The sequence below is a fragment of the Eumetopias jubatus genome, unplaced genomic scaffold (genome assembly GCF_037043125.1).
Source record: "Eumetopias jubatus isolate StellerSeaLion01/CBP00866 unplaced genomic scaffold, mEumJub1_p1.0 scaffold_6, whole genome shotgun sequence".
Classification (NCBI taxonomy): Eukaryota; Metazoa; Chordata; class Mammalia; order Carnivora; family Otariidae; genus Eumetopias; species Eumetopias jubatus.
This window is the reverse complement of record NW_028274812.1, coordinates 118,746,892-118,773,662: the sequence shown is the minus strand read 5'-3', so window position 1 is coordinate 118,773,662 and position 26,771 is coordinate 118,746,892. Positions and strand designations below refer to the sequence as shown.

Genomic DNA, 26,771 nt, shown 5'->3' with positions numbered 1-26,771 from the left:
GAAAGAGAGACAGTGAGAGAGGGAACACAGCAGGGGTAGTGGGAGAGGGAGAAGCAGGCTTCCCGCTGAGCAGGGAGCCCGACGTGGGGCTCGATCCCAGGACCCTGGGACCATGACCTGAGCTGAAGGCAGACGCTTAACGACTGAGCCACCCAGGCGCCCCGCATTGACTTTCGATTAAGTCGCCTGTCTTGAGGAAGTCTTCCTCGCGGGGTATCAGAGGCCCCTTTCTGTGGGGAAACTGCTCTCGGTCAAAACAGCGTGCACCTCCCCTATCCCAGGTCCCAAACCCTGAGCGAACCGTCTGTGCACCTCACGCTGAGGCTGGAGTCAGGTCAAATGTGAGAACTGCATCCCCCAAAGTTTTAAGTTAGAACTGGGGGAGGGGGTAGGTGGGCGAGGAATGAGAAGCGAGAAAGGAAGTCAGAGGGACAGAGGATTCCCGGAGCGAGCTTGCGGCCCTCGGAGCCCAGCACACCACCACCCAGCACGCTGCAGGCCTCAGGGAATGTCTGGGGCAGAGTCAGGCAGGGTAATACTGGAAGGACGCCGAGAGCAGGGAGTGAGTGGCCGTGACGGCGGGTGAGGTCAGTTAAGGACACTGCCCTGATTCCGCCCCTGAGGCGTCTGGGCCAGTCAGGAGCCGCCCACAGTCCCCCCCCCCCCCCGCCCCATCACCCAGTTCCCCACCCCACCCCCGGCACTTGGGCCTCGGGCGCCAAGGCTCTCAAAGCAGAGGAAGCAGGTCTGACGTCTGGCTTCCAATCAGAGCGCGGCTCTCGGAGATGGGCGGAACCCAAAGAAGGCGGGAGCTGGAGAAATCTCCCCTCCCGCCACGCCCCCACCCCGTGGCAGCCAATCGGGAGAGCCTGCCAGCCAGGGCCGTTCCAACTCGGCCTCCCGACGCGCCCACCTCCTTCTTCTCACCGCCCTCCCGCGGGGCGGACCCGGACCCAGCGCTTGGCAAACTCCGGGCGCCTTTGAAGACCCTTCCCCTCCCTGCCTCGGGGGCTGGGCCCGCATCCAGAGGGCCTAAGCGGGGGGACAGAATTCATTCTCCTTCCGTAACTCTTTGGGACCTGGGAAGGAATGCTCAGGCCACAGGGGAGAAGGAAACATCCCCAAATTATCATTTTCTCCGGACTGCCTGCGCCTTTTCCCTAAAGACTTAAAGGCGCCTCCGTGTCTCTCCGGTCTAGAGTCTTGAGTTCAAACGAGGTGTATAGGTGCAGCAGGAAGGCTCCAAGTCAAAACACAGAAATGGATGAAATAGGCATTCTGGAAACCTGTCCTACCGCTGCCCGTCCTACGCCTGCAAGGGCTGTGCCAGCCACAACCAGAGGAGCTAAGAGCTGATGTTGAAGGAGAGGGGACAGTCCCAGGGTCAGCTTGGTGGGGAGGGATGCAAGGAAAGCCCGCGTTGGGGAACCAAGGTAGCCTGTGGGACAGTGCCTGAGGCCGCACAGCCATGTTCCCAGCCCTTGAGGCATTTGCCATTTTATTTATTTTTTGAGGCATTTGCCATTTTAACCAGGGGCCACCTTCCTTCATCAAGTTGGTTACTCATGAACTAGTCCCCTCCCTAAAACCTCCCAGGCCAAAGAAATGCAGCCATTTCTTTGGCCTGAAGCAGCGAGAGGTTAAAGGTTACTATCTGTATCCCTTCTTTCTGGACACCCACCAGAAGGGAGGTAAGCCCAGGAGGTAGCCACAGCCGAAAGGTGACCTTGGAGCAGAAATGAGGGCCACTTGAAGGCCCCGGGAGGACGGAGATGGGAAAAGAGTTTTATGTCATATTAAATACTGTTTTCTGCAGACTGGCCTTGGAGTAACTCTCAAGCCAGGAGGGAACTGGTTAGTGTTCAAGTTTCTGAGATCTTAGGTCAAAAAGCTACAGAAAAGAAATCACTGAGTGGAGGAAAAAAATCAATGACTTGCCTTGCCACCAATTCCAAGAGTTGAGGCTTTGCGCCTCAGGACACGATAACAAGAGTTGAGTAAACCAAAGATTGAGACAGTGAAGGTTTTACTGGGGGAAGAGAACTTGGGTGGGGGGGGTGAGGGGTGGTAAAATTGGGAAAATGATAAAGGCTGTTTTGGAAGCCTGGGGGAAGTGGTCCCAGGTTTCAGTACACCTGAAAACAAGGGGATCCAGCTTATCCTAATGAGGCAGGGTCCAGAGAATGAAGGCAGGGTAAGGCATGTCAAGGACCTGGGAGGCAGGTGGAAAACTGGTAAGGAAACCCCAGGTGAAGAAGTCTGGGACGGGGTACAGAAGTCCATAGAGAAGGCCGGTGGATCCCAGGGTCCAGCACATCAGAAGTTAGGCTTGTGTTTCTTGAGCTCCACCATTAGGTGATGAATGTTGATGAGCTCAGCCCGGGCAGGGAGAGCTCGGAGCTGGGGCTGCGAGAGCACCCGGTGGAAGCGATGATAGAGCTGGATCAGCTGGGTCAAAGCTCCCTGGTCAGAGAAAGTCATGGAAGGATCAGGCTGTGGGGTGGTGGTGCTAAAGATGACGTTAGGAATTAGGCTAGGGCTCATCCAGAACTTTGGGCATGCTGGATATTGAAGATCAAGGGTCACCTGGACGATGCTGAGCCCAGGGAAAACCACTAGTGACGGGAGCTGAGGGGGGAGTGAGGCCCGGGAGCTACAAGTCACCTGGATGATACTGGTTCCATTTCTGAAGTTGGTGAAACTCCGCATTACATCCTGACTCAGAGACTCCACTGATGATTTCCAGGAACTACCAAAGCCACGGATCAGCTGAGTAACCCGGGCTGATGGCAGGAGGAAACAGGGAGGGTGTCAGAGGAGGACCTGGCTAGGTGATCTCTGACCCCTAAATCCTCCACAAGGCACAGCCCTCCTCAGCATCCAACCCGATTTTCCTGCTCTACCCCTCCCCATGGAATCTGCATCCTCTCATTTTTCTTTTCCACTCCCCTTACCACTGACCCCACCACTACCACATCATCTTCATACCTTCTTCCCCTCGAAGTCGCTCAGCCTGTCCACGCTCAATCAAAGCCTCAGCTTCCTTCACAAATGCCACCAGACCCCCAAAAGGGGGAGACAATAACTCTTCAATGAATTCCTGTAGAAATAAACACACACACACACACAGAGTCAAGTGTCCTGGTGTCAACAGACTTCCCCACTTCCGGCATCATGACTGACCAAGTCCTCAGAATATTCCCAGAGCAAATTATATACTTGAAGACACCCCTGGTCTCAACAAGAGGTGGGGGAAATCTCCAAGGAGTCCCTCCAAAAACAAAAACCAAAAAGCTAAACTTGAGCTGGGAGCAGAGCAACGAGAAATTGGGATCAGGGCCGGAACCAGAGGGGTGGGCAGCTGGGAGAGGCAGGGCTGCCAGAGGCAAATGGCCATGGCAACTCTGCTCTCTGGAAACCGAGCCTGATGCCAGATATAAGTGGAGACGCGGAGCCTGGGTCTCTCGCGAGAGCCTCAAAGGGGTGCTGATGTAGATGGAGGTGGACTGCATCTTACAGCCACTGCAAAAGCAGAGGCAAATCCTCTTGACAGATAAATATCCTCAACCCCATTTTAGGCCCATATGACACCCCCTGACTAAGATCAAGCAATGATCTCAAAGATCGTCAGACACATAAGGAAGGAAACTACTCTGAGAGGCAGGAGATAATAAGCAATGGACTTAGACCTCCAAAGACTGCCAATATCAGAACTGTCAGATATATAGTGGTTGTGTGTTCTGTACAAAATGTTCAAAGAATTAAAAATATAGACACAAAGATGACGACTCAAGATTAGGAATGGACACACTTGAAACAAAATGAAATTTTTAAGAAATGACTTAAAAATTTTAAATGTTTTTAACTTTAAAAAAGTCAACAGGTTAAACCGCAGATTAGAAATAGCCGAAGAATGGTTAACAGCAAATTGGAATTTATAATTGAAGTAATCACTTAGAATGAAGCACAGAGAGATAAGGAGATGGAAAATTTTGAGCCACTGAGAGGTACAGAAATCTAATTCATGGATGTAGGCAGTGAGCACTGATGGCTACTGACAGAAAAGGAACCAAGACGACGTATGTGTCCCGATGGAAGTACACACCACTAGCTCTCAATTATCCTGGAAAAAAAAAAAACCAACTGCAATCTGATCAAACCTTTTCATCTAACTACACACTTATGGGGAAAAGAAACAGTTTAGCCACACCATGGAATGTGATCCGCAAAATCCAGACTGTATGTTAGTCTACATGACAAATGACTCCGTGACTGTTTCTTCCACAGATAAATTGCAGAGAAGGGGAGCAAAGATGGAAGGGCACTCTATAGATTATAAAGAGACATATGTATGAACCATACATGGGTGCTGATTTGAACCATAAAAACCATTTATGAGAGGGGCACCTGGGTGGCTCAGTCGGTTAAGTGGCTGCCATCGGCTCAGGTCATGATCCTGGGGTCCTGGGATCGAGCCCCACGTCCAGCTCCCTGCTCAGTGGAGAGCCCGCTTCTCCCTCTCCCTCTGCCTGCCACTCTGCCTACTTGTGCTCTCTTTCTATCTCTCTGTCAAATAAATAAATAAAATCTTTAAAAAAACCCCAAAAAACCATTTATGAGATAACTGGAAAAACCTGAATACTAGCTCTTTTAAGTGAGATCATTTTTTTAAAGTGTAATATGTTGTGGTTTTTAAAACACATCCTGATACAGGAGAAGAGATGATGTATAAGATTTAATTCCAATTAACTGGGGGTGGGGCGCCTGGGTGGCTCAGTCAGTTGGGTGTCTGCCTTCGGCTTGGGTCATGATCCTGGGGTCCTGGGATCGAGCCTCAGGGAGCCTGCTTCTCCCTCTCCCTCTGTCCCTCCCCTTGCTTGTGCTGTTTTTCTCTCTGTCAAATGAATAAATAAAATCTTTAAAAAAAATAACTGGGGGGCAGGTACGGGAGGATAAGCAATGAGCGCTGATAGAGATGAAATAAAACTATCCATGAGTACTTACTGACTGAAGAAAGTCTGTGATGGCACCTGGGGGGTCCACTATGCCATTCTCTATATTAGCATGTGCATTTAAAATTTCCCACAATAGGGGCGCCTGGGTGGCTCAGTTGTTAAGTGTCTGCCTTTGGCTCAGGTCATGATCCCAGGGTCCTGGGATCAAGCCCTGCATCGAGCTCCCTGCTCCGCGGGAGGCCTGCTTCTCCCTCTCCCACTCCCCCTGCTTGTGTTCCCTCTCTCACTGTGTCTCTCTCTGTCAAATAAATAAATAAATAAAATCTTTAAAAAAAATAAAAAATTTCCCACAATAAAAAGTTAAAATTGGGGTGCCTGGCTGAGCTGGTAGAGCATGTGACTCTTGATCTTGGGGTTGTGAGTTCAAGCCTCATATTGGGTGTAGAGATTGCTTAAAAATAAAACCTTTAAAAATTAAAATAAAAAAAAATAGAAGGGCTGAATTAAAGTGGGGGGGCAGGGAGAGAAATCCATAAAAACAAGAAACCCAAGCTAGATAGTAAGATCTGGTAGGGTGAAAGTGAAACAAACTACTTCCATTTAAAAATAAAATCTTTGGGTGCACCTGGGTGGCTCAGTCGTTAAGCATCTGCCTTCAGCTCAGGTCATGATCCCAGGATCCTGGGATCCCCACACTGGGCTCCCTGCTCCGCGGGAAGCCTGCTTCTCCCTCTCCCACTCCCCCTGCTTGTGTTCCCTCTCTCGCTGTGTCTCTCTCTGTCAAACAAATAAATAAAATCTTTAAAAAAATAAAAAAAATAAAGAAATAAAACCTTTGGGGTGCCTGAGTGGCTCAGTGGGTTAGGCGTCCGGCTCTTGATTTTGGCTCAGGTCACAATCTCTGGGTCATGGGATAGAGCCCTGTGTGGCGCTCAGCGTGGAGCCTGCTTGGGATTTTCTCTCCCTCTGCTCCTCCCCCACCCCCCACTTTCCCTCTAAAAATTAAAAACAAAAAATTTTTTTTCTACTCTTCCCACAAACCATCCATTTATAGCCACTGAGGGACATCAGGTAATTAATATGAGACTGGGGAGATATTCCCAAGAATGGATCTTTCTATAATTGAAGGATCTTCATTTGTAATATCACTTTGAACAGAGATTAGAGAACCAAATTCAACCTATTCCAGTTGTCCAATGCAATAACCCACTCTTAACAATAGAACAGTGAGGGACACAGGGAGTGTACTGCAAAGGGAAGTTTAGCGAAGAGCAACGAACTGTCCTGTCTACCACAGTAGCCATGACTCACATGTAGCTATTAATCACCTGAAATGTGGTTAGTTGTAACTGAAATATGCCATAAGCATAAAATACATGCCAGACTTCAAAGACTTCACATGGGAAAAAATTTAAATAATTACCAACTTCTTATTGGTTACATGTTGAAGTAATGATATTTTGAATACAGCAGCTTAAACAAAATACAGTAAGTTCATTCCATCTATTTCTTTTTACTGTTTGAAAGGTAGCTCCTAGAAAATTTGAAATGACTTAAGTGGCTCCTATTTGTGGCACATATTGTATTTCTATTGGACAGCAGTGGTCTAGACTTGGAAGCTTTCTTTATGCTATCAACTAAAAGAGAATGTTAGGGAAAAAAACATTAAAAAAGAATGTTCTGATAGCTGAGGAGCTGACCAGAGGGAAACAGTGCGCTGGGCTTTGGCCAGCAATCTTTCCCACAAACAGTATCTAGAAGCAGCCCAGCAAAAAGGACCAAGAGCACTGATGCCAGGTGGCTCCCTGGCCAATCTCACAGCACCTCAGCTGCTCTCAGCAGAGCCCCCCGGTTTAAGGGAACTGCAGTTCTGAAGGCAGGGCTGACATTCCCCCTGGTCACCTAACGGCAGGGGAGGACAAGTTTTCTTTCTGGTCTTCTTACATGTTTATTTTACTAAGAGAGAAGAATGGGAAAGTTTAACCTAAAACTAACCCAACTCCAGAAAGAAAGAAGAAAGAATGGAGAAAAAACAATGTTGAAAAGATATGGCTGGGGTGCCTGGGTGGCTCAGTTGGTTAAGCGACTGCCTTTGGCTCAGGTCATGATCCTGGAGTCCCGGGATCGAGTCCCGCATCGGGCTCCCTGCTCAGCAGGGAGTCTGCTTCTCCCTCTGACCCTCTTCCCTCTCATGCTCTCTGTCTCTCATTCTCTCTCTCTCAAATAAATAAATAAAATCTTTAGAAAAAAAAAAGAAAAGATACGGCTGTGAGGGACGCCTGGGTGGCTCAGTAGGTTAAGTGTCTGCCTTCGGCTCAGGTCATGATCTCAGGGTCCTGGGATCGAGCCCCACATCGGGCTCCCTGCTCATCAGGGAGTCTGCTTCTCCCTCTTCCTCTGCCCCTCTCCCTGCTTGTGTTCTCTTGCTCTATCTCTCAAATTAATAAACAAAATCTTAAAAAAATATATGGCTGTGAATTTTCCCAAATTAATGAAAAAGATAAATTCAAAGACCCAGGAAACACAAGATACCAAACAAGATAAATAAAGAGAAATCCACATCTAAATATATTGTGGTAAAACTTCATTATACCAAAGAAAAGAGGATCTTTTAAGAACAGTCAGAAGGAACAGACTGCCGTTTCTAAATGTTGAGAGAAAATAATTTAGAATGTGACAGTAAGCCAGCAAAACTATCTTTTTCTAACAAAGATAAAATAAAGGCATTTATATAAAAACAAAAATGAAGTTCACTACCAACAAACTTTCACCAAAATATTTCTGTAAGATTTACTTCAGGAAGAAAAAAAATGACCCCAAAAAGATAATTTGAATTTTTTGGGAAACATGCATGGAAATCCAGATAAAAGTTGTCACTATAAAATGGCAACAATTAAAAGTTGAACAGAGGGGCGCCTGGGTGGCTCAGTTGGTTAAGTGTCTGCCTTCGGCTCAGGTCATGATCCCAGGGTCCTGGGTTCAAGCCCTGCATCGGGCTCCCTGCTCCGCGGGGAGTCTGCTTCTCCTGTTCCCTATACCCTCCCTGCCGCCCAGTCCCACTGGTGCTCCCTCTGTTTTTCAAATAAATAAATAAAATCTTTAAAAAAAAAAGTACAACAGAAATAAAATACTGGTCACTAATAGCATAGAAGGCAGAAGGGGGAGGAACGACTAGAGCATTAAAGTATTTTCAATGTTTTAAAGTCTACATATGTTTGGGAGAGTGGTTAAATATTAAGTTTAAATGTCAAGCTAAATATGCAAAGAAGTATTTAAAGGACAAATTCTAAAAGAATGGAATATGAAATCCAAACAGAAAAAAACACAGTGTGGAGTCTGTTTGAGATTCTCTCTCCTTCTCCCTCTGCCCATCCAGCTTGTGAGTTCTCATGCTCTCTCTCTCTCAAATTAAATAAATCTTAAAAAAAAAAAAAACTAAAAATGGTAGAAAAAAGTCCAAATGTAACACTAATCATCATAAAAATAAACAGATTAAATCACAAGTTAAAAGGCAAATAACCCAATTTTTTAAAAGTTCCAGCTATATGCAATTTATAAAAGACTTAAAATGTAAAAACATAAAAAGACTGAAAGTAGAAGAATGGAGATAAGTTAACAGGCAAATATTAATCAAACTAAAGCCAACAGAGCTATGTTAGTATCAGACATAACAGGCTTTAAGAAAAAATTATTAGGGCTAATGTGGGTCATTATATCGTGACAAATACTTCAAGTCACCAATAAGATCTAACGATTCTAACCTTTTAGGAATTTAGATAAAATAAGCTGAAACTCTATAAAGCAAAAGTTGGTAGAACTGCAGTGAAAAAGTGACAAATCCATAAATTTCAAAACATATCTCCCAACTATTGATAAGTCAAGCCCACACAAAAATAATCAGTAAAGATGCAGATAATGTGAACAATACAATTAAAAGGCTTGGATCTCCACACTTAGCAATTAAAGAATACACATTCTTCTCAAACACACATGGGACATCTACAAAAGTTGATCATGTAACTAGGCCACAAGTGAATCTAAACAAACTTCCAAAAATCAGCACCAAAAACCACGTTCTCCATCCACAATGCAATTAAATTATACATTAATAACAAAAAGATAAGAAAACTACCTCTGGAAATTTTAAAACACTCCTCCAAAAAAACCCTCATAGATCGAAAAAGAAGTAACTGAAATATACAAATTCTTAGAACTGAATTATTTTATTTTTATTATTATTTTAGAACTGTTTATTTTTAAAAATGCTACATATTCAAACCTGCAGAATTCAGTAAAAGCAGTAATCTGAGGGAATTCCATTGTTTTAAATCTTCAAGGATGCTTTTGCTGGCAAGTTCTATGAAACCTTTCAAGGAAGAGATCATTTTAAGCTTAACTCTTTCAGAATAGAAACAGAAAAGGTACACCTCCTTTCCCCCTCCTACAAATCCAGTATGACTTTGGTACCAAAACCATACAAGGATACTACAAGAAAAGAAAATCAATGGCCAATATCACCTATGCACAAAGAAGCAAAAATTCTAAATGAATTAGACCAAATCCAGAATGGTTTAACATTCTAAAATCTACAAATGTCATAAACCATAAAATTGATAAAGAACAAAAGCCATATAATTACCTCAACCATTGCAGAAAAAACACATTCTTAATAAAAAATTCAATGATTTTAATAAATAATAACTGTTGGCATACTAGGAATTGAATACCAACTGTTGGTGAGGATGTGGAGAAAAAGGGACCCTCTTGCACGGTTGGTGGGAATGCAGGCTGATGCAGCTGCTATGGAAAATAGTATGGAGGTTCCTCAAAAAATTGAAAATAGAATCACCATATGATTCAGTAATTCTACTACTGGGTATTTACCCGAAGAAGACAAAAATACTAATTTGAAAAGACATATGCACCCCCATGTTTATTACAGCCTTGTTTACCACAGCCAAGATATGGAAACAAAGTGTCCACTGATAGATGAACAAAGATGTGGTATGTACATACAATGGAATATTAGCCACAAAAATAAATGAAATCTTGACAGTTGCAACGACATGATGAATCTAGAAGGTATAATGCTAAGTGAAATAAGTCAGCCAGAGAAAGACAAATACCATATGATTTCACTCATATGTAGGATTTAAGAAACAAAATGAAGTAAAACAAGAGACAAACCAAAAATCAGACTCTTAAATACAGAGAACAAACTGGTGGTTGCCAGAGTGGGCAGGTGGGGGACGGATGAAATAGATAAAGGGGATTATGAGTACACTTATCTTGAGCACTGAGAAATGTTCACAATTGTTGAATCATCATATTGTACACCTGAAACTAATATAACACTGTATGTTAAATTATGCTGGAATTTTAAAAAATGAATTACTGATATGTAATGAAAAAATAGTAATAATAATAACTTGGCATACTAGGGATTAAAAGGAATTTTCTTAACCTCTGAAAGGGTATCTATAAAAAGCCTATAAAACAAGACTATAAAAAATTTTCTTAATCTGAGAAAGGGTATCTATAAAACAGCAATATTACTCTTACTGGGGAAATGACAAAAGCATTCCTTTTAAAATTAGGAAAAGATAAGGGTTCTCACGATCATCACTTCTACTCAATTATTCAACTTTGTGCTGGAGGTACCAGCCAGTACAGGAAGAAAAAGACTTAAGAAATTCTAGACTTAAAAAAAAAAAAGAAAGAAAGAAATTAAAGACTTAAGGATTAGAAAGTTAGAACTAAAACTGTTGTGCCTATATAGAAACACACACACACACACACACAATCTCCAGAAATGTTATTAGAAATGTAAGTTAAGGAGGTGGCTGGCTATATGGTTGATATACAAAAACCAATAGCATTTCTATCGGCAGTTCAAACAACAAGAAAATTTCTTTCTAAAATAATAATATTTAAGTATCAACAGTTTATTTAAAGGACAAATTCCAAAAGAATAGATCAGAAAGCCTGAACAATCAGAAAGAAAAAATGTGATAATTATTCCTCGTAATTCCTAGTACTCCTAGTAATTACTCCTAAATAAATGTGGATTTACTCCTAATAGGAATAACTACAGTAATATAACTTCTAGCACACTAGGGACTGAGAAGAATTTTCTTGACCAGATAAAAGGCATCTATGAAAACACTCACAGAAGCATTACTCCTAATGGGGAAATGATGAAAGCATTCCCTCTAAAATCAGGAACAGGATAGGGGTTCTCGATATTACCCTTCTACTCAACTGCTCAACATTGTCAAAGAGATCCTAGCCAGAACAGTAGGAGATCAAAGATGTACGAAATTAAGAGCAAAGGGTTACAGAGGATTTATTCACTCCTAGGGGGTGAAATCTGCATATTACACCTGCCTAAGAATAACTGACAAAAGATCTGCAATGTCTTCGTGCTGAATACTACAAAAGGTTATCAAAAAACATTATAGAATATCTTAAAAAATGGGAAGCCCATGTTCATGGATGAGAAGTTTCACTATCATAAACTATCAATTCTTCCAAACTGATTCAAATTGATCAATGCAATTCCAATCAAAATCCTTAAAGTTTTTTCAATGTGAAAATTTACAAGCTGACAATAAAATTTATATGAAAAGTCAAGAGGTCAATAATAAGAACCTCCTGAAAAAAGTAGAATTTGCATAATTGCAAAGCATAATTAAAACTGCACTGCAGGTTAGACAAATTGATCAATGGAATAGAACAGAGGCAAGACATACATCTTTATAGTTTCCTACGTGATAGAGGCACACTGTAGATCAAGTGGAGAAAGAAAGGGATTTTCTATAAATGGTTCTGTGCCCATTACTATCTATATATAAAATATTAAATTAGATTCCTACCTCACATCATACACAAAACCAATTCCAGGTAAATTTAGAGCTTAAACATAAAAGAGCAAAATTCTATAACATTAAGAAGAAAATGTAGTATATTTTTCTGACCTTGGGATAATACGAGATTTCTTAGATGAGACAGAAAAATCAAGAAAAGATCAGTAAAGTCAATCATGTTAAAATTAAGAATTTGTCCACCAGGGGCGCCTGGGTGGCTCAGTTGGTTAAGCAACTGCCTTCGGCTCAGGTCATGATCCCAGGGTGCTGGGATAAAGCCCAGCATCAGGCTCCCTGCTCAGCCAGAAGCCTGCTTCGCCCTCTCCCACTCCCCCTGCTTGTGTTCCCTCTCACGCTATCTCTCTCTCTCTCTCTCTCTCTCTCTATTAAATAAATAAATAAAATCTTTAAAAAAAAAATGTGTCCACCATAAAACAACATAAAAAAATAAAAAGTAAATAGAAAAAGCACTGAAAGATATCTGCAACCTATCAAAAGATTGGTTTCATAAGTATAAAAACACTCTTATAAATCAAAAAGAAATACACAAATAGCCCAATTTTAAAAAGGTCAAATACTATGAAAGATGTTTTACAGGAAAAGAAAAATCTGTATGACTTTTGAACATTTGAAATGATGCTCAATCTCATTAGTAATCAGGAAAATGCAAATAAAGACCCCCAACAAAATACCTACCAGAATGGTAAAGACAGTTTGATAATACCATGTGTTGGAGAAAATATTGCTCAGTGAGAATTCTTACACATTGCTGGTAAGGGAAAAACTGGTATACCACTTAGGAATCTGGCAGTGTCTCATAAAGTTAATTGCTGGCAAATCCTCTAAGCAACAAGCCAGTGCTGACTTCAAAGAGAAATTTTTATAAAACTTATCTCCATCTACATGCACTAAGAGACATAATTGTTCACAAAACAATTCTCACAGTAGCAAAAAACTAGATAATCCAAATATCCACCTGCAGAATACGTTATATTCACACAACATAAAATTATATAAAGTAAAAAAGAATAAGCTGCAGCCATATATAATAATACGATAATGTTGGAAAAATTATGCATGAAAAAAATCCTGTGATTGTTTTTATGTCACTCAAAAATAAAACTAAATGGCGGCTCCTGGCTGGCCCAGTGGGTAGAGCCTGCAACTCTTGATCTCGGGTTGTGAGTTTGAGCCCCATGTTGGACATGGAGATTACTTTAAAAAAGTAAATAAATAAATAATAAAAAATCTTAGAAATAAATAAAACTAAGTAATCATTGTTTTGCCATACTTAAAGGCGTATTTTTTTTTAAAGATTTTATTTATTTATTCATGAGAGACAGAGAGAGAGAGAGAGAGAGAGAGAGAGAGAGAGGCAGAGGGAGAAGCAGGCTCCCAAGGAGTAGGGAGCCCGATGCGGGACTCGATCCCAGGACCCCGGGATCATGACCTGAGCCGAAGGCAGACGCTTAACCATCTGAGCCACCCAGGCGCCCAAGGCGTATTTTTAAAAGCAAGAGCATGGTAAACACAGTATTAGGTCGAGAGATTTAAAAGAGTGACAGGCAAGGAAATGGGGGAGGAAGAATTCATTGTTTGATGCTGGTTATCACCAAGGTATGTGGGGTGTTCAGGGGCATGTGTACCATTAAAAAAAAACACAAAAGGAAATAAAGCAGACCAATAGTTCCAATTCTGTGTACCTGAAGCCCTCTAGCTGCCACTCCCTACAAACATACACACACGAGACTGTCCCACCCCCCTACCTGTGTCCGAGCATTGAGCAGCTGCTGGAAACTCTCAACCTCCTTGCTGTCATCTGCAGCCCGCTCCTAAGGGAAGACAAAGGGAAATCTCAAGTGTGGGGAGAAGCAGCCCTTCACTTCAGGATATCCTTTTCCTTCCACATTTACTGTACTTGGCCAGGCAATGGGCCAAGCACCAAGAATAATACATGAACGAGACCAACATCATCTCTGTCCTCCCGGAGCTCACAGAGCAGTGGGGGAAGCCAGACTCTCCGGGTAGGGAGGAAGGGAGACATGGTGTCTGTACCATCAGCACACCCAGCATCATGTCATAGTTGTTGATCAGAAACACAAGCTGCTCCTTCCTTGAGGAGAACTCGGCTGCCACCCGGAGGACAAAATTCTCTACTTCCACCTGGAAAAGCCAGAAGGAAGAGGTGACACAAGGAGGCAGGAGCACATGGCCCTCGTCACACCCCAGGCCACCGCCGCAGCCCGGCTGCCAGGAAGTCTCTCCTGCCCACCCTCACCTGTAGCTGTCCCAGCAGCTGCATTGTCCGTTCGTTGGGAATTGTCTGATTGATGCTGACAAGAGCAGACGAGAACTCTGCGTATCGGCGTGTGATCTGGGGGAGAGAAAGTGGGAGGAAAATCACACCGGCCCCCTCGCCCAACTAACACAATCTCCCAAGTCCCTGGGAGCTAGCCAATCAACCTCTGTGACTCCCACCCCCAATCCCTCTACCCAACGGTGCCCGAGTCACCCTGAACCTAGACTGCCCCCCACACACAGTGTGCCCAGTATCCAGCCAGGCCCGCAACACAACTGGGAACCTGGCCAACCCCCACAGTGAAGCTAAGAGCCCTGCCTTTCAGGAACCCCTTTGTTACCCTTGCCCTCTCTCACATAGTGGGGCCGAGTATCCAGCCCCCCAAGGCGCTGAGGGTCAGTGCTTCGGACACTCTGGACATTCATCTCCAGAATCAGCTCAAATCGTGGCCACAGCAAGGCAAGCACCTGCTCCCAGTACCTGCAGGCTTGATCAGAATCAGAGATCAGCTGGCAAGAAATGGGGGGGGTATCATGATGAGCACTGGGTGACACATGGAATTGCTGAATCACTGTATCATACACCTGAAACTAATAGAACACTGTATGTTAACTAACTGGAGTTAAAATAAAAACTTAAAAGGCCAAAAAGAAATGTGGGGCGACGGTGGTCGGGTTTCTGTGGGGGAACCCAATTAACAGCTGAGGGGTGGGGGAGGCAGGACTGGTATGAAAGTGAGTCAGAAAGCAGTATTGTCCCCAGGCAGATGAACGGGAGTAAGACTCAGGGTGTCGGGTCAGTAGCAGCCCAAGGGTCAGGGCAGGGTCATGTAAGACCAAGGGTTCAAGGGCATCAAGGACCAGAGCTCAGTGACCTGTCCAGGGCAGGAACATCCCTCTTCGCTGCAATGTTGCGGAACCGGAGGACGATGTGGATACAAAGAAAAACAGCAATGGCATCGTAGCAGTCCGTGAGATAGGACTCCAGGTGTTTCTGTGATTCAGGGACAGAGTATTGGAAAAGGATGTTTGTTAACTCTGTCATCCCCAGTGGCTATGGACAAATGCACATGTTCCTCTGGGGATGCAGCACTGGGAGGGAAGGGAGTGAGCTCTCGGGAAATGGTCCCTCGTTCCCTGTCCACTGGCCACTCAGGTGGTCCTGCTGCCTTGCCCATCAGGATCTATGCTCACAAGCCCATCATAGTAGAAGTCAAGGCTGAGCATCATTTCGGGGGCCCTTAGTTTTCAGATGCTACTGCCTGGGTGTGGGTCAATAGTAGGGGCAGCCTCAGGGACCCCAAACTTTGAGGGCTTCATATACTCTGTACTAGGCTTAGCCATTTTAGAAGGAGGGGGTCCTGGTTTGAGGACCACCAGAGCTGTGAGCCCACTATGGTGCTGCAGAGGACTGAGGACAAAGGGATCTGAGAGCACGGGAGCTGGGGGTCTTACCAGGGTCATGCCGAGCGTGCGACCCATGACAGCATGGAAGAGGTCGTGTGCAGCCGAGCCGGACACAACGAAGAAGTCACAGATGAAAAGGTACTCACGGCAGGAATTGTCTAGAAGGGCATAGTGCTGGCTTCGGAAGAGGGCCTCGAATGGATACTAGGGTGGGAGAGGTGAGAAAGAGAGACAGAAGGGATGGACCCCCAACACTGACTCCCATAGATATCGCTGGAAAAATCAACAAGCCTGGGTAATGAGAGCTCAGGAGGCCCTTCCCATCGAACCCAAGTACAGGCTGTGAAGGAGCACCCTGAATGGGTACTGAAATGGGAGGGGGACGAGGGGCACAAGAGAAGAACCCACCCCCACCTGCTGTTACTATGCCACCCACCTCCACCACCTGCCTCATGACGTTCCCCTCAGTCAGTCTCGCCCTCTATCTGTCCTGAAGTCAATGGTCTCAACCCTCTGCCCATCACAGAACACTTGGGCAACCCAAGAAGGCCACTCCCAATTCTAAGGGGATTGATACAGGGAACTGCACGGTGGGGAGCTTTGCCTATAGGTCTGGCCTCCCCCCACCCATGCTCAGCATCCCCTCATGACCGACTCTTGGTCCTTCCCCTACCCTCTGTTCTCCCCGCTGGGCGGTGTGGGGCACCAGGATGGGGGCCTCCAGTTCAGTGGGGGAAATGACAGAACCACGGGTCCCCAGGGTGAAGATGGTGTTCCTGCTGCGGAGGGAAGGCTTCGAGAAGAATCGTGAAGGGTCAGAGTCAGGGAAAACAATAAGATCACAACTGTGACAAACACAGAGGCTCAGTACCTTCAGGAACTGCAGGCAGCCAGACACAGCCTTCATGTCCCTCTTTCCCAGTACCAGGGCCCCACTCCCCCTGACACCTGGGAATGGACTTCAGAGAGCTTCTACCCTCCCCACGTCATATGCAAAACTATGTGTCAGAAAGGCATGTGACTTTTTCTGGGGAGGGGGGGGCCATAGCCTTTATCACATTCTCAAAGGTTTAGGCCCCAGAGAAAAAGGCAAAAAGCAGTGTCTTTGAGGCACCCTCACTGTCAAGGACTAGTAGGTGGGTTCCTCAGCTCTAGGATATCTTTCTTTGCTGTATCTTCTACACCCATTAGATCATCCTTCTCAGCAACTTCCTCGTACTAGGAAAAAAGAAACGAGAGAACTGGTGACCATCTCTTCCCATGGTGTGATAAGAAAATTTTTTTCCACTCTCCAGTCTTGACCAGGTGTGGTCCCTCTTCCCAGACCACATGCCTAGGAATGCCTCTCTCTTTGGCCTCACCTGCACCTTCATGAGCCGCCCCAGGTAAGAGCGATAGTAAGACAGGTAGATCTTGCTCAGTGTTTCCACGTACTCATCCCTGACCTCCTTCGCTGTTGCTCGTTCATTGCCCAGCAGAAACTGATAGAAGAACCTGGGGGGGGCCGGGGACAAGTCAGTCTCCCTGCCTCCCCCAAAAAAGCAAACACTACACGGGCAGCTCGACAGCTCAGAGACCATCCCGAGCACTTCCTCTGGGCAGTGACCTGTACTTCAGCAGGGCCGTCTGGGGGATTTGATAGTTGGTCATTGGTTTTCTGAAGGAATAAATTTTCTGAAGAATGAACTCTCGGATCTTCGTCACCGCCTAGATGGGGGGGGGGGCACGAAATACAGGGCATTAAGCTGCAACCTTATGACTGTTTGGGAAACAGCAGGGAAGTGCCAGATGTTATATATAGGAGGATGGAGAGTGGAGAATACCTCTTTGGTATTTCTGAAAATTTTCAGGGGAACCCAGAGACATGATGATGAGCTCTGCCAGGTAAAGGCAGGGTGAAGTTCTTGGGGACGGGCTACAGGGTGCACTGCCAGGGAAACCCAGGTTGAAGGTGTCAGGGAGGCTGGTTCTAGTAATCTCTGGGGTATCATTCCCACCCCTCACCTTGACCCGGAGCCGGTCGAGTATGCCTCTGACATCAGCGCAGGCCGCTGTCCCTCTACCCTCCTGCTCTCGGACTGCAGCTGCCTTGGCGTCCAGCTCCTGCAACTGCTCCAGGAACCTGGGCTCTGTCACTGGTGCCTCCAGAATTGCCCTGGGTAGCAGGGGTGGGTGGAAGGGATTAGGAGGGAGACCTGGACATTGATAGACCCCAAACCATATCCCTTACATCCTGCCTGTCGCCTCTCCTTTCTTTTTTTTTCTTAAGATTTTATTTATTTATTTGAGAGAGAGAGAATGAGAGACAGAAAGCACGAGAGGGAAGAGGGTCAGAGGGAGAAGCAGACTCCCCGCTGAGCTGGGAGCCCGATGTGGGACTCGATCCCGGGACTCCAGGATCATGACCTGAGCCGAAGGCAGTCGCTTAACCAACTGAGCCACCCAGGCGCCCACGCCTCTCCTTTCTTATGCTGAATCATGTAGTCAGGATATACGTACAAAGTTTTCTGTTCCTGAAACCTCCTCTCTGCCCCATGCCCATAAGCCTTGAACCGCCCCCCCCCCCCCAACTAAATGCCCAACCCTGGATAATTCCTAATCTTGGATGCCTAAAGCATACATCAAGGTTGAGTTGTCAACCCACCCATCAGTTTCTGGAAGGAACTCGATGACCTGAAGCCGGAAACCCATGTGGTAAGTAGGGGAGGTCACCCTAGCCCATCTACCTGCTATAGACATTGTAACTCTTCAAACTGGCAACTCACGTGATCAGAGCAGAGGGCACTATCAGACCATCGACAAGTTCCCCAAGTTTTCCCCGAACTGCCTGGCGGTTTCGAAGCCGAATGTTCATGGCTCCTGACTGTTCCTGCAGTGTCCGGATCTCAGAGCTGATAGAGCTGAGGTCACTCTGAAAAGCTCCCAACATCTGCTCCATGCGCTGGGGGAAGGAAAGAAGATGTTGCTGGAGGGCCACAGGGTTGGCAGGGGACAAATGGGCCACCTAAGTTTATTGGTGAAGTCTTCGATATCAGTCCATGAGGGTGGCAGGTGATGAGGTAAGAGGTGCCCCAAAGGTCACGGGCAATTAACATTAGTATGGCACTAACAACGAAAGAGGCTGCTGAGGTCATCTTGAAAGTGAATCTAACTATCCCCACCTGAGGCTGATGACCTTAAGCATGACAGCAGAGACCATGGTCTGACTCAGGGTTATTAGGGATCACAGGTCATGGTTACTAACCTCAAGAACAGCATCACAGGCTGTGATCTGGTTGTGCAGAGATGCTATGTTCTCACTCTCTTGAATATCTGACCCACAAAAAGTCAAGGGGGCTCACCATAAAGGTGGAGATTCTCAGACCTGCAGGACCACTCCAATTTTTCCCTGCGATGACAGAAACCTCAGAGAGAAGGTGTCAGCCCCAGCTGGGCTGCCTGCACCATGCTCCACAAAACCCCTATTTTAATAACATCACCCTTTTTCTCTACTGGAGGATACAATCCCGGATGGATTTCTGCTCAATCTGCTGTAGCTCCAGCTCAACCTGCTTTGAATAATGACGGAGATCCACACCCTGGGAGAACATAAACGCGACAGGTTAGGACAAAATCACAGTGAAGAGACACTGGGACAGGATAACAAAGGACTAGAAGATGAGACACCAGGATAATATTATAACAGCGAGACTGTTTCCTTTTTTTCTTCTTTCAGGGGAGGGTAAGTGGAGGGGAAGATCAGTATAGCAGAAAGCCTCACCGTTTTAAGAGCTTCCTTTACTAACTCATCCTCCAGATTTGCCTGAATGTGAACTGGAAATAGAAGTTCATCATAAGGGTCCAGCTCCACAGCGCCCTCTCCCGCAAATGAACATCTGTACACCAATCCCTGCCTTATTACTTCCAGCCCCCACGCCTCTCACATCAGAAGCAGTCTGCATCTACCTCGTGCCATCGCTTACCATCCACTTCATCCAGGATGAATTCATCAGAGGAGATGTCCAATTCTCCAAGTTGTAATGGCTCCTGAAGACCAGGACCACCCCCCTGAAGAGGGACAAGTTAATGGGAAAGGACAAGGAAGAGAGAGGGAGAACAAATATAATGGGATGATCCAAATACCTTCAGGGAGTGGGGGAAGTGGGGACAGGCTGGGATTTTACTGGGAGCCATAGATACTGAGTTAAAAAATTCCAAGAGTTTCACACCGTACCCAATCTACTACTTGGGGCTTCTGGGTAGGGAATATGACAAAGAGACTTGCAAGCCACCAAGAGAGTAGAGGTGTCCCAGTGAGAAAAATCAGGGGTTGCAGAGAACAGAGAAGAACTTACAGTTGAATGTAGGATACCCAGACTCCTGCTATCCTAGGTGTTCTATCACAATCCCTGTGGAGATCACCAGCCCTTCTAGAAATGTCAGCTAACAGTGTTTACCTGCGTGCCAGGTACCATCTTTCATACATCATTCATGTAATCATAACCAACGATCTATATGGTTAAGTCTTATTATTTCTTTCACCTTATAGGTGTGGAAAGTATGACACAGAAGTCGGTCAACTTGCCCAAAGACACACAGCATTCAAGAGGCAAAGCTGGAATTAGAACCCAGGCAATCTGACGAACTTTTACACTACACTGCTTCTCTATTCCGCCCCCAAATCTGGAAGTTAATTGAAATTCTGCCCCTGGAACCTGACTCTCGGCCATTCTGATTCCCGCTCAGACTCAGGCCCGATCCCAAGGAGGAATATGGAAAGCCACACAGGTAGCATCACCGGTAGCAGCCGCTCCCCCCACCCTTGTGCCTAGCTCAGCCCGAGCCTTTCTGACGCGAGGACCACCGGACAAGACTCCGCAAGAGAAACAGCCCCGCGTTCTCACCAGCGGGCCCTCCTCCTCCTCCATATCTGAGGCCCCGGCTCGCAACATCAGCTCTCGGGCAGCTGCCGCCATGGTCGCAGCAGCGGCCATTCCGCTCAGCCTCACTTCCGGCAGCTGTCAGTCGCTGAGTCCGCCCTGGGGTGGACCAACAAATCTTAGAGGGTCTTGCAGAGCGCGAAACCGTTCCCAGATATTTGAATTAAGTTGTTGACTCCAGCCTTCCCCTTTCAGCCTAACCACTTCACCCAGCTGCAAATGGGAATTGGGCGTCTTGAGCACAATCCCACCCCGGAACCTTTGCTGCTCTCCCTCTCAAGAACTTTACGAACTGTAAAGAGACCGCACCGGAAGTTGTGGCAACGAATAGAGATTCTCAGAAGTCGAATTGGCTCTGGCACCCGCGGTTTCCGGAAGCGCTTCAGGATGGTCGCCCCGCCTCTTCCGCCTGGTAGCTATATAAGGGTACTACGTCACTTCCGGTCTCTCTTCCACAGGAGGCCTACACGCCGCCGCCGCTGGGGCCGCCGCCATGGTAAGACTAGAACCAGTGCGGGGATCCGGCGACATCGGAACCGGGATACGGAAAGTCTCCTGTTAGGGGGCTAGAAATGCCCTATTCTGGGGGTTTGCAACTTTCTGTGTGAATCTTTGAGTCGCACCCATGGGAAGGAAGGACTGAAGACATCCAGTTCTGGCGAGTGGGTCAGAGGAAGAGTCTCCCAGGGCGCTCGAAAGCGGCTAAAAGTCTTGCGTGTGACTGGGGGACAGCAGGTCCCCGCCACTCAGAGTGTACGTTTGGGAACGGGCAGAAGATTTGCCCCCTCCCAGAGGTTGCGTTTTCCCGAGCCTGAACGCTTCATGTTCTGCTGCGTGCAAGACTGACGAGTTTGTTGTGAGAAAACTGAAGGGGGGGGGTCGTTGCTCCCTGTATGACAAGCTTCACGTTCCTCTTTGAGGTTACTGTTGGATGGTAGTTCACAGTGCCTGATTTCTCCCTCTATCTCTGTCAGTCTCTAGTGATCCCTGAGAAGTTCCAGCACATTTTGCGAGTACTCAACACCAATATCGATGGGCGGCGGAAAATAGCCTTTGCCATCACTGCAATTAAGGTAAAGTAGGGTAAGGACTGAAGCATATAAATGAAACTGGAGTTAAGACAGCTGTAAGTGAGACAAGGTCGAGGAAACCTGTTCCAACCAGATCACCTTAGCTGGTGGGTAAAATAAAGAATGGTTAAAAGAGTGACTAGTTCCTTTAACCCTTTACCACAATTGCCCCAAAAGGTAAGTAATGAAAGCCAGTCAGGTCAAGCCAAGATACTTCTCTCCTAGGGGATGGGGAGTGGGTTGCCTCGTCTACTGGAATTCGCTAAAATTTTACTGGACCATAAGCCATGGTCCTCTTGTGAGGTTCATGCTAAGTTTGGTTTCTGTCCCCCACAGCAATGCATCATAACAGCAACCCTTCCTGTGAAATCTGTATGCCCTAGAAATTGTGTAATTTTGCATGTGGGGGGTAGAAATGCCAACAGACTCCCCAAGTGTGAAGAAACCTATAGTTGGGAAGTGGGAGGGGTATCACCACATCGGAAGCAGAGCATTTATTCCAATGCCAGAGGTGAATGAAATGCATTTCCAGTTGATGGGAACCAGTATTTGGTTCATTGTATGCATTAGGTCGGTGAGCACAAGCTTGGGTGTGTTCTTTGACCAACCTAATGAACTGGCCTTCCAGTGGGGGACTTTATTCTACTGTATTTTGTTGTTAATACGTATAACTGTGGATATGGCTGAATGTGTTTTTTGCCAGTGATAACCCCGGGGAGGGGGGTGGGCAGGGACAGTCCTATCTTGTTCACAGTCCCCAGTTTCTGGTGCATAATAGGTGCTCATACAGTGTTAGGGAATGGATCCAGGGATACTGTAGCCTGGTTTCAAAGAATTTAAAGGAAACATAAATACTGTATAGATAACTTGTTCAATCAAAACTGTATCTTCTAGCTTTGGGTCACAAGATTGATCAGATTTCCATTGGTTTTTCATGTTCTATTGGAGGAAGCACAGCTTTCATTTGTTCTTAAATGGTAAATAAAAAGATTGCTTCCTTTTTTTTTATGCGAAACTAGGAAGGCAATGTAAAATATACTAGTACCTTTTTAAAGGTTGCTATGAGGCTTAAATGGAATAGTGAACACAGACACTAATATCTCAGAGGTCTATATAACGGGTTCAGTTCCAGGCAATAAAGTGAGTCAGATGAATGTTTTGGTTTCCCAGTGTATATGCAAGTTACATTTACGCTGTAGTTGATATTAAGCATGTAATAGTATTATGTTTAAAAAAAAAACTACATACCTCAATTTTAAAATATTTTATTGCTAAAAAATGTAAATCATCATGAGCTTTCAAGGAGTCATGATCACAGATCACTATAACATAATAATGAAAAGGTTTGAAATACTTGGAGAGTTACCAAAATGTGACACAAGCACAAAGTGAGCAAATGCTGTTGGAAAAATGGCATTGATGACTTGTTTGATACCGGATTTGCCACAAGATTTCGGCTTGTAAACAAACGATATCTGCATAGTGCAGTTAAATAAGGGATGCCTGTATAAAAGATGGTCATGGTCAGTGGGATGCTTGTGTTAAACCTTTTCTCTCTGCCTTTTTGAAATTAACTGGTTTTGTATTTACTTTCATTAAATATGTGTCAAAGTCTCTGTAGTCCATTTAAAACGATTGAACCAAAGGACTTTAAGGTACTTAATGAACTTTGTAATTCTTTTAGGGATCCTGATGCTTTGCTGATCACTGGGAGAGGTTATTCCTAGAGATAGATGATAGAGATTTTTTTTGCTAATTGTGTGGAGAGCCAGCAAATGCAGTTAGCTTGCTCTTCCTCTGGTGAGAGAACTAAAGCTCGAATAGGAGAGGGTCTTTTGTTAAGGACCCAGAATGGAGGAGTAATACTTGGAAATTGGAACAAAGTACGGTATGGGGAGGGGATTCTTCAAAAGATGTGGCTAAAGAACTGGGGAGATTAATTGGCTGGGGAAGGATGAAGAATGGAGTGGAAGTTGACAGTAAGCACAAGAGGATATTGAAAGGTAATACAGACCCTATAAGATTATTCTATGCCATGATTCCTTTGTAATTGTTTTGTTTCTACTTGTAGACTTTTGCTATGGGTATTTAAGGTTGGCTGATCTTCTGCCCTTCCTCTAAATCAGGGTGATACTGCCCTCTGCAGGTTATTTGGAAACCTGGGAGGAAGGGGTTGGAGTTGGGCATAATCCCTGGGAGGTACCCACTGGCCTTGTTTATGAGGAATCTGTGTCCTGTCCCGTGAGTAATTCTGCTAAATACTTTCCAAGAGTAATACTAAGTTGGTGTCAACTCTTCTATTATATGGTCAAGGCCCTTGGACCACCAAATATGAGTGATGGTCCCCTGAGTATACTTAACTTCTGGATGGAGAAGACAGGGGTGGTCTCCTTGGAAGAGAAAAGGGATCTAACTTAGAAAGTTGGCAGGTCAATGTCACCCCAAGGGCTATCAGAAATCTTAGCCAGAGGCTTTTGGGTGTATCTGTCAATTAAGCATCTGTCTCTCCATCTCACTTCAGGTCTTAATCTCAGGGTCATGAATTCAAGCCCCCCCCTCCATTGGGCTCCATGCTGGGCATGGAGCCTACTTTAAAAAAAAGCTTACAGCAACTCTATAAAAACTTGATTGTGGAAAAATTTACACATTGGAAAGTAGAAGGAAGAAAATTTCACCCCTGTGAAACACCATCTAGCAAAAATTCGAAATCCTGTTTCACCTATGTTCCCTATCAAAAGTAAATCTCATACATAACTATTTTAACTGTAAATGTTTACATTTGAGACCTTAATCTCCTCTGTTGGGTGGGGGGGGTGGGGTTGTGGGTTTTGTTTTGTTTCAAGATTTATTTACTTGAGAGAATGCGTGAGCGGAGGGGGCAGAGGGAGAGAGGAGCCCAACACAGGGCAAGCTTGATCTCACAATCCTGACATCATGACCTGAGCAGAACCAAGAGTTGGACGCTTAGCTGAATGAACTACCCAGGTGTCCCAAGACAAACTCTTCTGAATCAACCTGATAATTTAATTTTCTAAGTCACTTTTTTTTTTTTTTTTTTTTTTTGAGCAAGAGCATGCACAAATTGGGGGTGGGGGCAGAGGGGGGGAGAGAGAGAGCAGCAGACTCCTGGCTGAGCAGGGAGCCCTACCTGAGGCCTGATCCCAGGACCAGGAGATATGACCTGAGTCGAAGGCAGATATATAACCTACCAGGTGCCCCTCTAGGTCACTTCTTCACAGAGGAAATATCTTTTCATTTCTTGGGGCTACTGAGACAAGTCACCACATACTTGTTGGCTTAAAACAACAAAAACTTACTCCCATAGTTGTGGAGGCCAAACATCCAAAATCAAGGTGTCAGCAGAGGCATGCTCCCTCTGAAGGCTCTGGGAATTCTGTCTTCTGGTGGTTACTGGCAGTCCTTGGTTTTCCTTAGCTGTGTCGCTCCTATCCCATGGCCTTCCACTCTGTCCTCTCGTTTCATAAGGACACCAGGCATCGGATTCAAGGCCTGCCCTAATCCCATGTAACCTCATTTAACTAACTATATTCGCGATGGCCCTATTTCCAAATAAGGTCGCGTTCTGGAATTCTAGAATATGTTGGGGGGGCTGTTGTTTAACCTAGCACATCATCCTTCGCTATTGACATGTTCAAGTGGCAAGGAGTACTGGTCTTGGTGCTGATACAGTGCCACCAGTGTAAGCATTATAGTTCTTTTCAGTTGGGTTTGGGCACTTAGCTTCCTGTGGCCTGGTCATCTCTGGGCACTGACCAAATCCAAGTTTGTGATCTTGGAAAAGTGATCATTGTGATGGGGTCACCTGCCCAAAGAATTATGACCCTTAGAGACCCAGAGCACCACAGTCCTACCCCTTGATCAACCATGTTAATCCAGAAGTCCCTAGTCTTGCTGCATTGGTGCTGTATTAGCTTTGAGAGCATCAAGCCTTTGGTTTTCCACAGTGCAGAGACGAGAAGGTACTGCTCTTGGGTGCTGCTGCAATGTCTTTAATAACAGCCAACATCTGACAGCTGTATATGCTGGGCAGTGTGAAAAGATACTGCTTTTTTGAGACCTGGGCAGGGGGTGGGGGGGACCAAAACTTTTTCTCCTGTTCAATGGTTATGTTTTGTTTCTAGAAAAGTAACGCACTGGGTGGTTGCAGGCCTGACCTTTGTGTGCTTTTTGAATAGTGGGGCTATAAAGGGAACCAAAAAAATCACTCAACCCCAAATTCCAAAACCTCTCCTCAGGGTGTGGGGCGAAGATATGCTCATGTAGTGTTGAGGAAAGCAGACATCGATCTCACCAAAAGGGCCGGAGAGCTCACTGAGGATGAGGTGAGGACAAGGAAGGGGGGCTGTGGGTTGGGCCTGCCTTCGAAGGGAAGCCCTCTGTATGTATCTGACCTTTGTCCTACCTGCCAGGTGGAACGTGTGATCACCATTATGCAGAATCCTCGCCAGTATAAGATCCCAGACTGGTTTTTGAACAGACAAAAGGACGTGAAGGATGGAAAGTACAGCCAGGTGTGTACTGAGATGGGAGAGATTAGGGAAGAGGCAGGGTGTCTAGTTAGAATTAGTTGTAGGAGGTCAGTGGGTAGAACATTACTCACCCTCTCTTCCAAATCCAGGTCCTGGCCAATGGCTTGGACAACAAACTTCGTGAAGACCTGGAGAGACTGAAGAAAATTAGGGCCCACAGAGGGCTGCGCCACTTCTGGGGGTGAGTAGGGATGGGAGTCTCCTCTCCCTCCCTGCCCTGCCCCTAGACTCCCAGAGATTTGTCATGCTCTGCTTTCTCTTTCCAGACTTTTCCTTTGCATTGTGTATAACCTGTGACTCTTCTCTTTTCTCACCTGCAGACTTCGTGTCCGAGGCCAGCACACCAAGACCACGGGGCGCCGTGGCCGCACCGTGGGTGTGTCCAAGAAGAAATAAATTTGTAGGCCTTGTCTGTTAATAAAATAGTTTATACACCTAAGGCTTCCTTCTGTGTGATTCTCTTCATTCTTCTGGGGACCCTGATAGGGGAAGCTATCACGCTGGGCCCTGTGCGTGGTTTTCCTCTCTCGGTTGATCGCCTCACTCAGCTTCCCAAACTAGCTGACCCGCCTGGGTTAAAGCAATGGCGCAAAGATGTTAGCACTCCCCGCCCTACCTGAAACAACCCTGTGGTGCCCGCCTTCTAAAGGAAGAGGTAGGAAAAACACCCCCGCCCCCTTGGAGTCCAAGGCAGCTTCAAGACAAC

The 26,771-nt window shown here is 45.7% G+C and overlaps 2 protein-coding genes across 3 annotated transcripts; one reads left to right on the top strand and one right to left on the bottom strand.

Moving 5' to 3' along the window:
* Positions 1-2,009: 2,009 nt before the first annotated feature.
* Positions 2,010-20,728, bottom strand: VPS52 (VPS52 subunit of GARP complex). 2 transcript variants are annotated; one of them, XM_028120623.2, is made up of 20 exons: positions 20,410-20,728; positions 19,489-19,573; positions 19,287-19,339; positions 19,029-19,104; positions 18,771-18,838; positions 18,292-18,467; positions 17,531-17,681; positions 17,133-17,233; positions 16,888-17,020; positions 16,687-16,744; positions 16,200-16,333; positions 15,575-15,730; positions 14,995-15,113; positions 14,477-14,600; positions 14,100-14,195; positions 13,877-13,984; positions 13,588-13,653; positions 2,989-3,100; positions 2,665-2,783; positions 2,010-2,463 (listed from the first exon to the last, which is right to left on the bottom strand). In XM_028120623.2, the coding sequence occupies exons 1-20, from the start codon at positions 20,497-20,499 to the stop codon at positions 2,317-2,319; spliced, it is 2,172 nt and encodes a 723-aa protein (XP_027976424.1). In that variant the 5' UTR covers positions 20,500-20,728; the 3' UTR covers positions 2,010-2,316. The 2 variants fall into 2 exon arrangements, with proteins under 2 accessions (XP_027976424.1, XP_027976425.1); XM_028120624.2 differs by lacking the exon at positions 19,287-19,339 and having other exon boundaries at positions 20,410-20,497.
* Positions 20,729-20,883: 155 nt separating this feature from the next.
* RPS18 (ribosomal protein S18) lies at positions 20,884-26,504 on the top strand. Its single transcript, XM_028120527.2, has 6 exons — positions 20,884-20,941; positions 21,420-21,518; positions 25,772-25,858; positions 25,946-26,047; positions 26,155-26,246; positions 26,386-26,504. Exons 1-6 carry the CDS (start codon positions 20,939-20,941, stop codon positions 26,459-26,461), a joined length of 459 nt encoding a protein of 152 aa, XP_027976328.1. The 5' UTR covers positions 20,884-20,938; the 3' UTR covers positions 26,462-26,504.
* The last annotated feature ends 267 nt before the right edge of the window (positions 26,505-26,771 follow it).